The following is a 12,387-nucleotide window of genomic DNA, read 5'->3' as shown; positions in this document are numbered from 1 at the left end:
TCTAATTTCCCGAGAAAGAACAAGGAGTCAAACAAGAGTACTCCTTAAAATTTTTTTTTCTTAAAGGGAAGACAATTAAATCTCGGAAAATAGTCCTTCACTCTCTTTGTAAAGCAATTCCACAAATACGTATCTGCATTGGATTTGAAGCAATCTGCAATAATTTTTTTTAGTTGGAAAAAGAAATTATTCTTCAAATTGCCTTGCTTTTGACATATCGAGAATTAATTTAATATATAAATGAAACGAAGGGCTACAACATTTTTCTAATTTTCCTCTTGTTTGTTTTCTTCTTTCTTCTTGTTGTTAGATATCATCAATTAATACCACCGCTATTACTACAATGTTGTCATCACAGGGGAATAATGCCATTATTTATTTGAGTTATGCATTTATGTTATTCACAGGGTTATTCCTTGCTTGGAAATTTGCTTCTAATAAAGATTTCTTAGCCGCTAATGGTACTCAAAAAGGTCTTCCATTAGCTTTGAATTTCATTGCCTCAGCTATGGGGGTTGGTATCCTTACAACTTATGCCCAAATTGCCAATATTTCAGGTTTACATGGTTTGTTAGTTTATACCATTTGTGGTGCCGTTCCAATTCTTGGATTTGCTGCCGTAGGTCCACTTATTCGTAAAAAATGTCCTGATGGTTTCATTTTGACTGAATGGGTTAGACATAGATTTGGTGTTGTTACTGCTTTATATTTATCTGCTTTCACCTGTTTAACTATGTTTTTATTCATGATTGGGGAATTATCTGCCATTAGAGGAGCCATTGAAACTTTAACTGGTTTAAATGCTTTGGGTGCAGTTATTGTTGAAGTAGGTGTTACTACTATTTATACATTCTTTGGTGGATTCCGTGTCAGTTTTATTACTGATAATTTCCAAGGGGTTTGTGTTTTGATCTTGTTAATTATTTGTGCTTGTGGTATGGGTTCTTATATTCATATCGATAAAGATCTTATTGGTCCAAGTGGATTATTGAAAGGTAACAAATTGGGATGGCAATTAGTTTATATCTTGTTTGTTGCTATTCTTACCAATGATTGTTTTATGTCTGGTTTCTGGTTGAGAACCTTTGCTAGTAGATCAGATAAAGATTTATGGATTGGTACTTCCATTGCTGCCGTTGCAGTTTTTGTTATTTGTACTTTAGTTGGTGTTCCAGGTTTCCTTGCTGTTTGGTCTGGTGACTTAACCGTTGGTGATGATAATGGTTACAATGCTTTCTTTATTTTATTAGCTAAAATGCCAAATTGGTTGCTTGCTTTCGTTTTGATTTTCTGTATTGTTTTATCCACTTGTACCTTTGATTCTTTACAATCAGCCATGGTTTCTACCATTTCCAATGATGTTTTCAGAAACAAATTAAACACCAACTGGGTTAGAGGTATGCTTGTTCTTCTTATGGTTCCAATTGTTGTTTTGGCCGTTAAAGTTGCTGATAACATTTTACAAATTTACTTGATTGCCGATCTTGTTTCTGCTGCCATTATCCCATCTATCTTCTTAGGTTTAGCTGATAGTTGGTTCTGGTACTTGAGAGGTTTTGATATCATGGTTGGTGGATTCGGTGCATTGTTAGGTGTCTTTGTTTTCGGTACTGTTTATTATGATAGTGCAAAAGAAGGTGGTAAATTATTATTGATTTGGAATGGTATTTATGACCCAGAAGATTGGGGTGCATTTGGTGCTTTTGTTATTGCTCCAGTTGGTGGTGTTGTTTTTGCGTTACTTGCTGCTGCTGCTAGAATTGGTTCCTTATATGTTTACAGTAAAATCACTGGCAATCAATTCACTGCATTGGATAGAATTCCAACAACTTTTGCAAGTCATGCTGATGAAGGTGAAGACAGTTCAGTTAAAGATAATGTACCAGTGGAATTTATTCCAGTAGAAAGTGATAGCGACAAAAAACTTACAGTTTAGATCATGGGTATATCCATTCATTAGCATTTTTGTTTAACACAATTTCATTCATTTGTTTTAATAGATTATTTAAGTTTAATATTCATTACGTTACTCGTTTTATTTAATATAGACATTCATTTTTTAAAAAAGAAACCATATATTTCAGTGGGGGCGGGGGGTTATAAGAAAATTTGAATAAATAAAAACATAACGAATAATGACCAATTGCAAATTTGTTGTAATGCAGCACTGGTCAGAACAATATAATGACCAACATAATTACATGAAGGCCATTGATCTTGAACTTCACCTGTATCCCAATAGTAACTCAATTTAATTGTATCATTCGTTGTTGGACACATAAATCCAAAATCTGCAGGACAATCTCTCACAATTGCTTGACAAACATTAACACATGGTAGAACTTCATAATAATTTTCAATAGGACTAATTGTATCAGCAATAAAACTATTTCTTTGATTACTTGAATTTCTAAGAATATACCCAGTCTTATTTTTTGTTGAACATCGTGGAATTGTAACAGAACATAGCCAATTCTTATAGCTCTCAGCACAATCTTCACATGTACGTAAATTAGAAAACTCTGCATCAGATGTGGTATTACAAGCAATTTGTTGCAAACCTTTGGAAAAATTTACATATAATGATTTAGCATAGTCATCATATAATTTCTTTGTATAATTCTTATTATCATCAAGATCATCTACTCGATTACCTAAAGCAGGAACACTGTAAGCCACTTGATCACAGAATTCTAAATCATAAATTAATTCACAAGCATTACCATCCATGGTTTCAAATTCAAAAGGATGATATACTGCCCCACCAAACTCAATCCCATTAACATCCATAATTATATAAGCAATATATTTAGTACTTGCATTTAATCCCTTGACAAGAAATTGTTGTTGAAAAAAACCATGTCTATCAGTGAAACTAGTTTCAATATCTGTAGGATTAACAAGAACGGGTCCATTTCTAACAGCACACCAACTATTATTCATTCCTGCAAAATAATCTTTATAATCTTCAGTATATAAATATAATGAAAATTGAGAATCGGTTATATTTAATTCCAGATAATTTCCAGCAACTAAAGAAGATATATTACCAGTTGTAATTAAGGCACTATTATCATCTACATCAACTAATGAACCCCAAGATCTATCATCCCATTGGAAAACTAAATCATTTTGTGAAACACCAATTTGATAAGTCCATTGAGAAGTTCTATTAGTATTTTCAGGTGCTCTAACAGCAATATATAATACATCAGGTGTATTTTTTTGACTATCATCTTCTGGAATAGATAATTGAGTCAAAGCTTGGAAAAACCCATTTTCAAATAATTTCATTTGTCCAATTTGATTATTTTGAAACATTGTTGAATTAAATGAATAATAAACTGCTAATGATGTTTCATTAGGTTGTAAATTATCTGGTTGATTACATATATTTCCACTTAAAAAGATTAATAATTCATAGAAATCACCAAGACCAGATTGTGTATTTACACTGAATGAATAATATTTTGTTTCAGATTGAATTATTGTATCTCTAATAGGAGTGAATTCTTGTAATCCTTCTGATGATTGACCTCTTGGTGTGAAATGTTCAATAATTATACTTGAATCATTGGTGAGATTTGTGGATAAAGTGTTTTGATTTATATCATCAAACTGAAAATAATCTTGACATGATATTAGTTTAACTATGAATAGTAGAAATAGTATGATGCGTGTCATTTATTGTATGTTTAGTTGTGATTTGAAGGGTTAAAAATTAGTATGCCACGGGAATCCTTGAAGATCAATTTTGAGAGTATTTTTTTTTTTCTTTGTTGGGCGGAATTGGTTTTGTCATGATAAACAACGAGGCTAGAAAAGGAGGTTATTAAAGATGTTTCTGAAGAGGTTGTTGAATAATAACATCTACAATATGGATATGTACTATAATCATTATTGTATATATTACAGAAGTATAAATAAACAGTTTTCTGCTAGAATAATAACTGAGGTGAAAGTTAGTAAAATTTAGAATGCGTCTATGAAAATATTGAATTGGTAAAAAAAGTTACTTTCATACTAAATGACACTGTAACGTACGTATTACTTCTACGTAAACAGTGGGGCTTTCCATAAAAGTAATGAAACAACTGCATGGTTCTTGACTGAGTTAGAAAAAGCTTGATTGAAGATGAAAAAAAAAACGAGAAATCAAACCGAAGTAAAAATAATTTATAGTTCTACAAGATTGGTACAATTACATGACTTTCATACCAGTTTAATTAAATAGGACAAAACATTTCTTAGATAGGGAACTTTTATACAACTATCGACGTTATAAGACAAATTGTCCCCATTAATTTCAAAGGATTCATTTAACTTAAGCTATTACGTATCACGACCGTCCGCAGTGTTGTTATTGAGAGTCAAGTAAATTGTATTCAAATCCATCTCTTCTTATTGCCTTTCCCAACCGCTTACTCTGTTTTAGGTAAGTCTGGTTCCATTGTTATACATCTGTAACGTAAAATAACTAGATGATATAGGAAGAAGCTGAATTCTTCTAAATCACTCATCCAAATTTGGCTTGATAGTTTGTTGCATACACAAATACAAGTATACACTCCAAAAATTGTTTGATTTCCCCACATATGGTAGCACTAAGCATATAAAGTACAACAATAATATCTACACAAATATATAAAAAAAAATCAACTATAAAAGGACAAAAAAACAACTTGCAAAAAAATAACTTTTTTATAACACTTTCTTTTTCTTTTTCCTTTTCGTTTTATCAACAATTAATATCAATCACTTTATATATTATATCATTTATATCAAGTAAGTATCAATTGATGTGTTTTAATCATAGCTGCAAATTCTAACTTCTGTATAAGGAACTACAATCCATTATATACATAACAAGTTTACCAAGAATCAAAGGTTATGTGTTCTCCATCAGTTGTTGTTACATGTTCCTTCACTAGTTGTTGCTTGTATCACTTGGTTAAGTCGTTGCAAAAAAAGTCACCAACTGATAGCTCCTTTAGTATGATGCACAAACATAAGAAGAACCTTCCAAATAAGATAGTAACTTGGGAACACATGTTATCTTGAACCTTGTAAAGGGATCAACATATACACAAAGGGGCGATGTTGATTAGTGAAGGTTCTTCAAAAGATAGTGACTGGTCATCACTATTTTTAAAAGCTACTCATCGGGATAGGCTAGTTGAATATCCCGATGAGTAGTAGTGGTGGTTTATTACAAACCACACACTTGTAGAGGACCAGGTAGAGGACAGTCGACCAGTCCCCTTCCCTCCTGGTTCATCCTCTATCTATTCCCCCTTGGGCCAGTAGGGGGACGCGATATGGCAACTCAAGAAGAGGGCCATAGACGGGCTGGGTCGACCCCACTTACACCAGTGGGCCCAGTTCGTCCCTCTCCTTTAATTAGGAGAGGTGGTAAGGTGAGCGGAAGAGCCAACCCTTCATCATTTGGTTCTTCCCACCACTTCCACATTTGAAATGCCATAGTACAATGTATAGTAAAGAGCTGAATGGATCTTAATAACTTTAAGTATGACATTAAGGTCGCCGGAAAACAGAAACAAAGGTTCAAATTGAACGAATACATCTGCAATCAGCAAAATATCCATGTTTAAAAATGAATATTTTAATTATTATTTTATTGTTGAAGGAAATTGTGAAGAACCAAGCAGCAATATCCTAGAGCTAGGATTAAAAACACAAGAAATACAGTGATGAAGTAGATTAGCAGCTTTAAATTGTCTTAGATATTATTAAAATATAATCAAATCAACTTAAAACAAGCAAAAACAATGTAATAAAGTTAGTAAATGGCTCTAAACTAATGGAAAACAACACATTAAACATACAAGAAATTATTTAAACCACTACACGGTGTTGAAAAAGTTATTAAACCATTGAAATGACAAAGAAACAACTGACTAGAAACCAATCAAGCGCGTTCGGCTTCAATAATTCATTTTCATAGATTACTCGGATACCTTGGTTAGTACGGGTATTAACCTTTCACCACGAAAAGAGAAAAGAATATTGTTTACAGTGAAGAATTATATTCATCTTACATGGTCGGCAGTATTTCACTTATAAATAATTATTTATTCCTGATAAACTTATACAAATAAATAAGTAACTAACTGTTTCAAAGCATCTAGAATATCCAAAATTTCTTCTTTTTTGATTTCTTCTTTTTGGAGTCATCCCTAGTATGTTCTAACATACCAGGATGAGACTTTCTTGGTTCTAATTTAGGAGTATTAACAGCTTCATCACTATGACTCAAACATTTTCTCAATGGACTAATTCGTTGAGTCAGTTTTTTCCTATCGGCTGAAGGTTTTTCCAAATTGACAAATTTCAACAGTGACGGTTCTCTACTTGGTGTAGGTGATGGAGATGGAGAAGGTGATGGTGTTGGTGTTGGACTTAAAACATCAATTGACGGAGGGGCTGGCATTGATGAAGAATTGGTTTCCAGTTCAGTTTTTATTCTATTTAATCTCAATTGTTCTTTGACATCCTTAAATGACATTTTATTTTGTTGTGATTCGTTTTGTGAAGTATCAAGCATGGATTTGTAACTTGCTTTACCAAAAGAATTGGATCCCGTGATGGCTCTGGCTAAATTGGCACCATGACCAGTGAAGCTAGGTTGAATATCAATGATATCCGAACAGAACTGTAATGATTCGTCTGAAATGAATTGAGCCATGTTGGCATAATAATCTTGATTCATTGGTGCTGCCTTCAATTTGTCTAACCCTTTTTCAATAGTTTCTTTATATTCAACAAATTGATTTCCAACTTCATAATAAGAGTCATAAGATGCCTGTGAAATACCTGAATTGATGGATCTAACCTCGTCTTCATCTTCTTCACTTTCACTTTCACTTCCATCGTCATCGCTTTTATTTTCTTCCTTATCGGAGACTTTTATGGCCTCTTTCATTTCAGAAAACTTGTGCTTTGGCAATTCTTTACCATGATTGATAATGCTTTCCAAGTTTTCTTCAAATTCATACATATTCATTGCTGGAACTGCAATCACTGGTAATGGGAAATTCTTTACCAATCTATCAGTTAATTTAGAAGATTGCCAAGATCTCAATGGCGCAGCAACTTTTGAGTTAGGTTTTGAACCAGTACACACCAAATTAGGTTCATATAATCTGTACATATCTTTCAAGACTTCCTTGGTTCCACCTTCAACAATTTCAACTGTTAGCTTGGCAATAATTTCTGGGTTAATAACTTCCATGGCATAGTTCATTATATTATCAGCAATCTTGACAACATTGCTTGGTTTGCTTCTCTCCACTAGCCTTCCAAATGGAGTTTCCTCAACTCGACTTCTCAGTGGTGAAAGAGTGGCACCAACACGTCCTCTTGCTGGCGAGAGTGCCCCTATTCTTTGTGGTGAAAGCGATGGTGATACAGCTGAACTTCTTCCTCTTTTGCTCGTTGATAAATACTGAACTAATTTTGGATCAACAGCAGCCACAATAATGACATGATCACCATTCACAATGAATTTACTTAAAATCCAATCCAATGCAACCCAAGTATGAATTCTGGCACTTATGTACACCAAAATGGTTCTAAACATAGGTCTTAAAGTCAATCTATTCTGAGATAATGTATCAAAAAGTTTGTGTCGTTTTCTCAATGTACATCCCTTTTTATTTGTTATTGGGGTTGTTGGATATTGAACCAAATTATTTTCCATATGCATCATATCTAATCTTGAGTCTAAATCTAATGTATTTCTAACAGGAGAAGGAGAAAGTCGAGAAGCCATAGGTGAATGAGAACGAAAGAATTCTTCTCTCCCGTAGCCTGGAATAGCCCCTTCTCTTCCTCTATTTTTCATTCTGTAAAGTTCCCAACCTACATCATCATCTGGATCAGGCAATCCATCATCTTCATATTGAATGTCTATATCATCAAAAGAAACCACTTTTTTATAATCGGATGTGTTCTTTATAGTTTTGGGAGTAAATTTAATGTATTTATATTGATCCGACAGTTTGTTTTTCAAAGCAGCAAATAAATCATCAATTTGTCGTTGTTTATGCTTCTCGGATTCTTCATTTGATGATCCTGTTGTGGTAGTATAACTATCAGAAGGCACACTGCTGTCTTGTTCTCCAGCTTTATCCGGGATATTTGACTCTGAAACGCTTGGAGATAATGCCGGAGTAGATTTCATGTGGTGAGCTGTGGGAAAAGTAGACAGTACGTTCTGATTGTTGTTATCAGTTGAGCTTGACATTTAAGAAACAGGATAAGAATAAAAATAAGAATAAGAATAAATTTAGTAAATAATGTAACAACGAAAAATGAATAATAAAAATGAAAGAAAAAGAAGATTGTATATGTATCAAGCAATGCAATTTTTTTTCTCTCTTAGTCTCTCTTTGTCTTTGTTGAACTGTATGTGTTGATTGTGTGTTCTCTCTTTCCCCTTCCTTTGATTACCACAATACTCTCTCTCTCTCTCTCTGTTAGCAATAAAGAAAAAATTATTGGGCGAAATTTTTCAACTTCCCAAGGCGAGTCAATGAATAAATAGACAGTTCACAACATAACTCTTTCCTTTATCCATGGAAACTACGCAACACTTTAAGGTTATTATAGTATATATAAGTCGAGCTCTACTTGTTGCGCTCTACTAGTGACACTTGTCAAATTTATTTTCCTTTAATGCTTATTTCATCTGTAGAAATCAAATTCTACCATACAGTATTGTATAAACTTTCTTTCACATTAAGACAGTTATTTTTAGTATTTACATATAGTTCTAGACGGTGGAATTAACTGTAAGTTCATGCTGACTTCTTAACATCGATCGTAATGCTACACTTTTTCTCCGTTTTGTTCCATAAAATTTTTCTTTTTCTTCAAGTTTGTGTGTTGAATTACTATCGATAAGAGCTGTCGAGAACGATAGAGTTTAATTGTTTCTAGCCCCACATCAGTCTCTGATATCCAATAACATTCCCTGGTATACCTTACATGTTTGGACAAGAGATGAAGCGATAGTTTCATGGTCGAGATACTTGATACTACATCGAAAGAGCACATCATATTCAAAAAAGCAAATGCAAAAGCAAAAATTTTTTTTTTTTTCTGTATTTACGGATTCATGCATTATTATCATATTACTAAATATGCACATTACACATTATTGTGTTCAATTCATATCCATGTGCCAAGATTATCAAGCTTATGATGAGAGAGTTTCTCTTCTTAATTTCATTACATTTATTGAAAAAATTAAATTGGAAAGCAATGTACGATGGCGCACACCAGTAGTATCGTGTGATCAGAAAATTATTCTCGTACTCACAGCTGATAACTATAATAACTGGATAGGTTAGTGGATACAACTGTAGATTGAGAGCATCTTCTTGCACAACTGCTTGTTCCACGGAAATGTGTTGTGAGCACAATTTTCAAGCGTTTCACCTCAGTTCTCATTCCTTCGTGTACCTACCAAATACTGACTATTTAAATCAGCCGAGAGATGGAAATCAAAAAAAAAAAAATCTCCCTAACCCTCTTTTTTTTTTCTTTTCCTCTTCACCGTTTGTATTTAGTAAGTCGAAATATGAGTGACTTGACAAATAATACTAGCTTTCAAATCTCTAGTTCTAAACCACTGAGACAATCAGCGTGGCAAGACAAAAGAGTTAGATTCAATACTTGCTATAGTAACGAATCTATGGGTGATGCTCTTGTTCAAGAGAACTATTGGAGCTCACCCAAGGAGAACCTGAGTGGTTCGTCCATGGGTCAAGGTTACCCACTAGCGATAAACGGGTCCAACTCAAGAGTAACAAATTTGGTGAAATTGAGTTCAGCAGCTCAAGTGAGTGAGGCTGAAGTAGATATCATCCAAGGTAATAATAGAACCAAGGTTGTTAATCCATCAGACCGTGTTGACGGTTCTGAAAAGGGATATTCTTCTCGTTATATGGCATACATAAATAGTATCAACCCTGATTGGAATGAATCTAATTATGGGGCCATTAGAGAAAAAATGTGTAGAATTCCCGCTGAACGTTTGTTATATTTGACAAGAAGGGCAAGCTCCAATTTCGAGATTTGCGTTGATAGTATTACTATTAAAAACCCTTCACCAGACTATTTCCTCTCTAAACATAGAATGATGAATCCATATGTTCCGGATGACTTGTTGATTGAACCAATAAGAAGCGCTCGTTCTTTAAGGAAATTCCTCGAAAAGAATCCAGATATTTTGGACATGTATGAAGCATCATTTTATATTACAACTATCTCCTATCGTGTTCAAGAAGTATTGAGAAAATTATCGAATGATGATAGAATCAAGTCATCAAATAATATTGGTCAGATTTTTAGTCTTTTGAAACATCCACATCATGCAGACTTGGAATTATTCATCCATACTACACTTGAAGGCTATATTAAAAACACATCGAAAGCAGGTACTGGTATGGAAATATATGAAAGAATAGCATCTGGATTTAGTTTTTATGCCGACAAAGGTCGTTATTTGGATGCAGTGAATAGAAATGGAAAGTTTTTACAATGGTATTCTCAAGTTAGAGGACGTAAACTGAGAGAGAAATTAATTGCAAAAGTTTTGGCTAAGTATTATGAACCATTCCTTAAAACAAACTCAGTTGACATTAATTTAATCATGTCAGAATTATTCAAACTTCCAGAATTTCAAATTACCTTTTATGAAAGATCAATTATTTTTAAGCCATCAAAGAACGTACCATCAAATAAAAAGAGACAAATTGAAGAATCTCCTGACCAAGTCAATAAGAAACCAAAAGTCAACAAAAAGAAAAAGAAGAAGTTTAACAAAGTCAACAAAGATTTAAATAGTCAATGATTTTAATGAGTTGATATTACCATAGTAATCTATATATACACCCATGTGTGTCGGTATATCGTAGGGGACTTTAATAACTCTATGTAAAGATAAAAATACAGCACATTTTTGGATGAACGAAAGTAATTCAAGTTTCATATATTTACCTCTTATAAGCTTATAAAACATTATTTAAAAAATTGACAATTTCAATCATTCCAAAATATCTATCATCATCTAATGATTCAACAGTAGTGTTTGGATTCTCATCTAACAATTGAATAAGATCAGTTTCAACAACCATAGCACCATCATGTATTCCATCTGGTTCAATGACAACTTTCGTCTTTGCAGAAGTTGGATCATTCTTGATAAACACTTTCTCTTCTGGTCCACAACTTTCTATTTTTAATGGAATCGGTGATTTCAAACTGAATTGACACCATCGTAAAATATCATCTCTTAATGCTTCATTTTCTCCAAGTATAACAAATGTGGAATATCCTGGTTCATTAAGTGTTGGAATATCCTCCCAGTCTGAATAATTATAAGTACAATTCCCTGGGGAGATGGTTAATGACCTAGGATCGGTACTACCCATTAAAGGAGTTGGATCAATAAGGAACCCTTTTGAATTCTCCCAACAAAGTATATCAAAAGCATCGTTATCAAAGAATGTATGACCTGGTGTATGATCAGAAGCATCAGGGACAATTTTACACCATGGACTAATCAAAACAAGATTTCTTGGGTATGGCAATTTTTCATTTGAAATACGTAAATGTTGAAGGAATGTGATTGCCAAATTACCACCTGCAGAATCACCAATCAATTGGATATTATCATTACCTTCGTCGACTAACTTCTTATATAAAGTTACTAGATCACCTAATTGTGCTGGCATAGGATGTCCTTTACTGGCCAATTTATAATCCAAAACCAAAATCGATAACTTTTTCCTTTTATTGGACTCCAACAAGTGATAAATTCCCAAAATACCTTCAATCTGGGGAGGCGAAACACCAAAATAATAAACCCCACCATGTAAATAAATCAATATTGGATCATGTTTCAGTCTATTTGGAGCTTCAACTATCCAATAACTTTGATTATCATATTTCTTACCAAAATTATTCAACTTGGTCAATTCTGGATGCATGAACTTCATGATTGTATTAAGAATATAATCCACCGAAAGAAAACTCAACATCCCTTTATCTTGCGGTGGTAATTTCAAAGCAGCTCGACATATCACTAATACAAGGGACCTTTTGAAATCATCCACATATTTACCAGGAACCCCACCCTGGAATGGGTATAGTATGGCAAATATTAAAACTTTGACTGGAATCAATAAAACTTGTAAAAAACCCAATGGAGTGAACATCGATCCGTGATGAAAAAGAATAAGTGATGAATTTGTTCTGTTTATTTGAAAGCAAGGAAATTGGTATGGGTTATAAATAACCCCACCCCTTCGTCTTTGTCGATATTTCACTTTAGTAATATATTAGCAGCAACTCCGAAGA

General features: G+C 33.4%; 5 protein-coding genes across 5 annotated transcripts; 2 read left to right on the top strand and 3 right to left on the bottom strand. All coding sequences in view use genetic code 12, as the record gives it.

Moving 5' to 3' along the window:
- Positions 1-343: 343 nt before the first annotated feature.
- CTRG_05438 (uncharacterized protein) lies at positions 344-1,936 on the top strand (the record flags this gene model as incomplete). Its single annotated transcript, XM_002551094.1, has 1 exon — positions 344-1,936. The coding sequence occupies one exon, from the start codon at positions 344-346 to the stop codon at positions 1,934-1,936; it is 1,593 nt and encodes a 530-aa protein (XP_002551140.1).
- A 161-nt stretch (positions 1,937-2,097) lies between these two features.
- On the bottom strand, positions 2,098-3,684 carry MID1 (Mid1p; the record flags this gene model as incomplete). The annotated part of the gene is made up of 1 exon (XM_002551093.1): positions 2,098-3,684. One exon carries the CDS (start codon positions 3,682-3,684, stop codon positions 2,098-2,100), a length of 1,587 nt encoding a protein of 528 aa, XP_002551139.1.
- A 2,461-nt stretch (positions 3,685-6,145) lies between these two features.
- On the bottom strand, positions 6,146-8,266 carry CTRG_05436 (uncharacterized protein; the record flags this gene model as incomplete). Its single annotated transcript, XM_002551092.1, has 1 exon — positions 6,146-8,266. The coding sequence occupies one exon, from the start codon at positions 8,264-8,266 to the stop codon at positions 6,146-6,148; it is 2,121 nt and encodes a 706-aa protein (XP_002551138.1).
- A 1,254-nt stretch (positions 8,267-9,520) lies between these two features.
- Positions 9,521-10,879, top strand: CTRG_05435 (uncharacterized protein; the record flags this gene model as incomplete). Its single annotated transcript, XM_002551091.1, has 1 exon — positions 9,521-10,879. One exon carries the CDS (start codon positions 9,521-9,523, stop codon positions 10,877-10,879), a length of 1,359 nt encoding a protein of 452 aa, XP_002551137.1.
- Positions 10,880-11,036: 157 nt separating this feature from the next.
- On the bottom strand, positions 11,037-12,245 carry CTRG_05434 (uncharacterized protein; the record flags this gene model as incomplete). The annotated part of the gene is made up of 1 exon (XM_002551090.1): positions 11,037-12,245. The coding sequence occupies one exon, from the start codon at positions 12,243-12,245 to the stop codon at positions 11,037-11,039; it is 1,209 nt and encodes a 402-aa protein (XP_002551136.1).
- Between the last annotated feature and the right edge of the window lie 142 nt (positions 12,246-12,387).

The sequence above is a fragment of the Candida tropicalis genome, assembly GCF_000006335.3.
Source record: "Candida tropicalis MYA-3404 genomic scaffold supercont3.8, whole genome shotgun sequence".
In the NCBI taxonomy this organism is placed as follows: Eukaryota; Fungi; Ascomycota; class Pichiomycetes; order Serinales; family Debaryomycetaceae; genus Candida; species Candida tropicalis.
The sequence above is the reverse complement of the archived record's forward strand: the minus strand, read 5'-3'. Positions and strand labels throughout refer to the sequence as shown.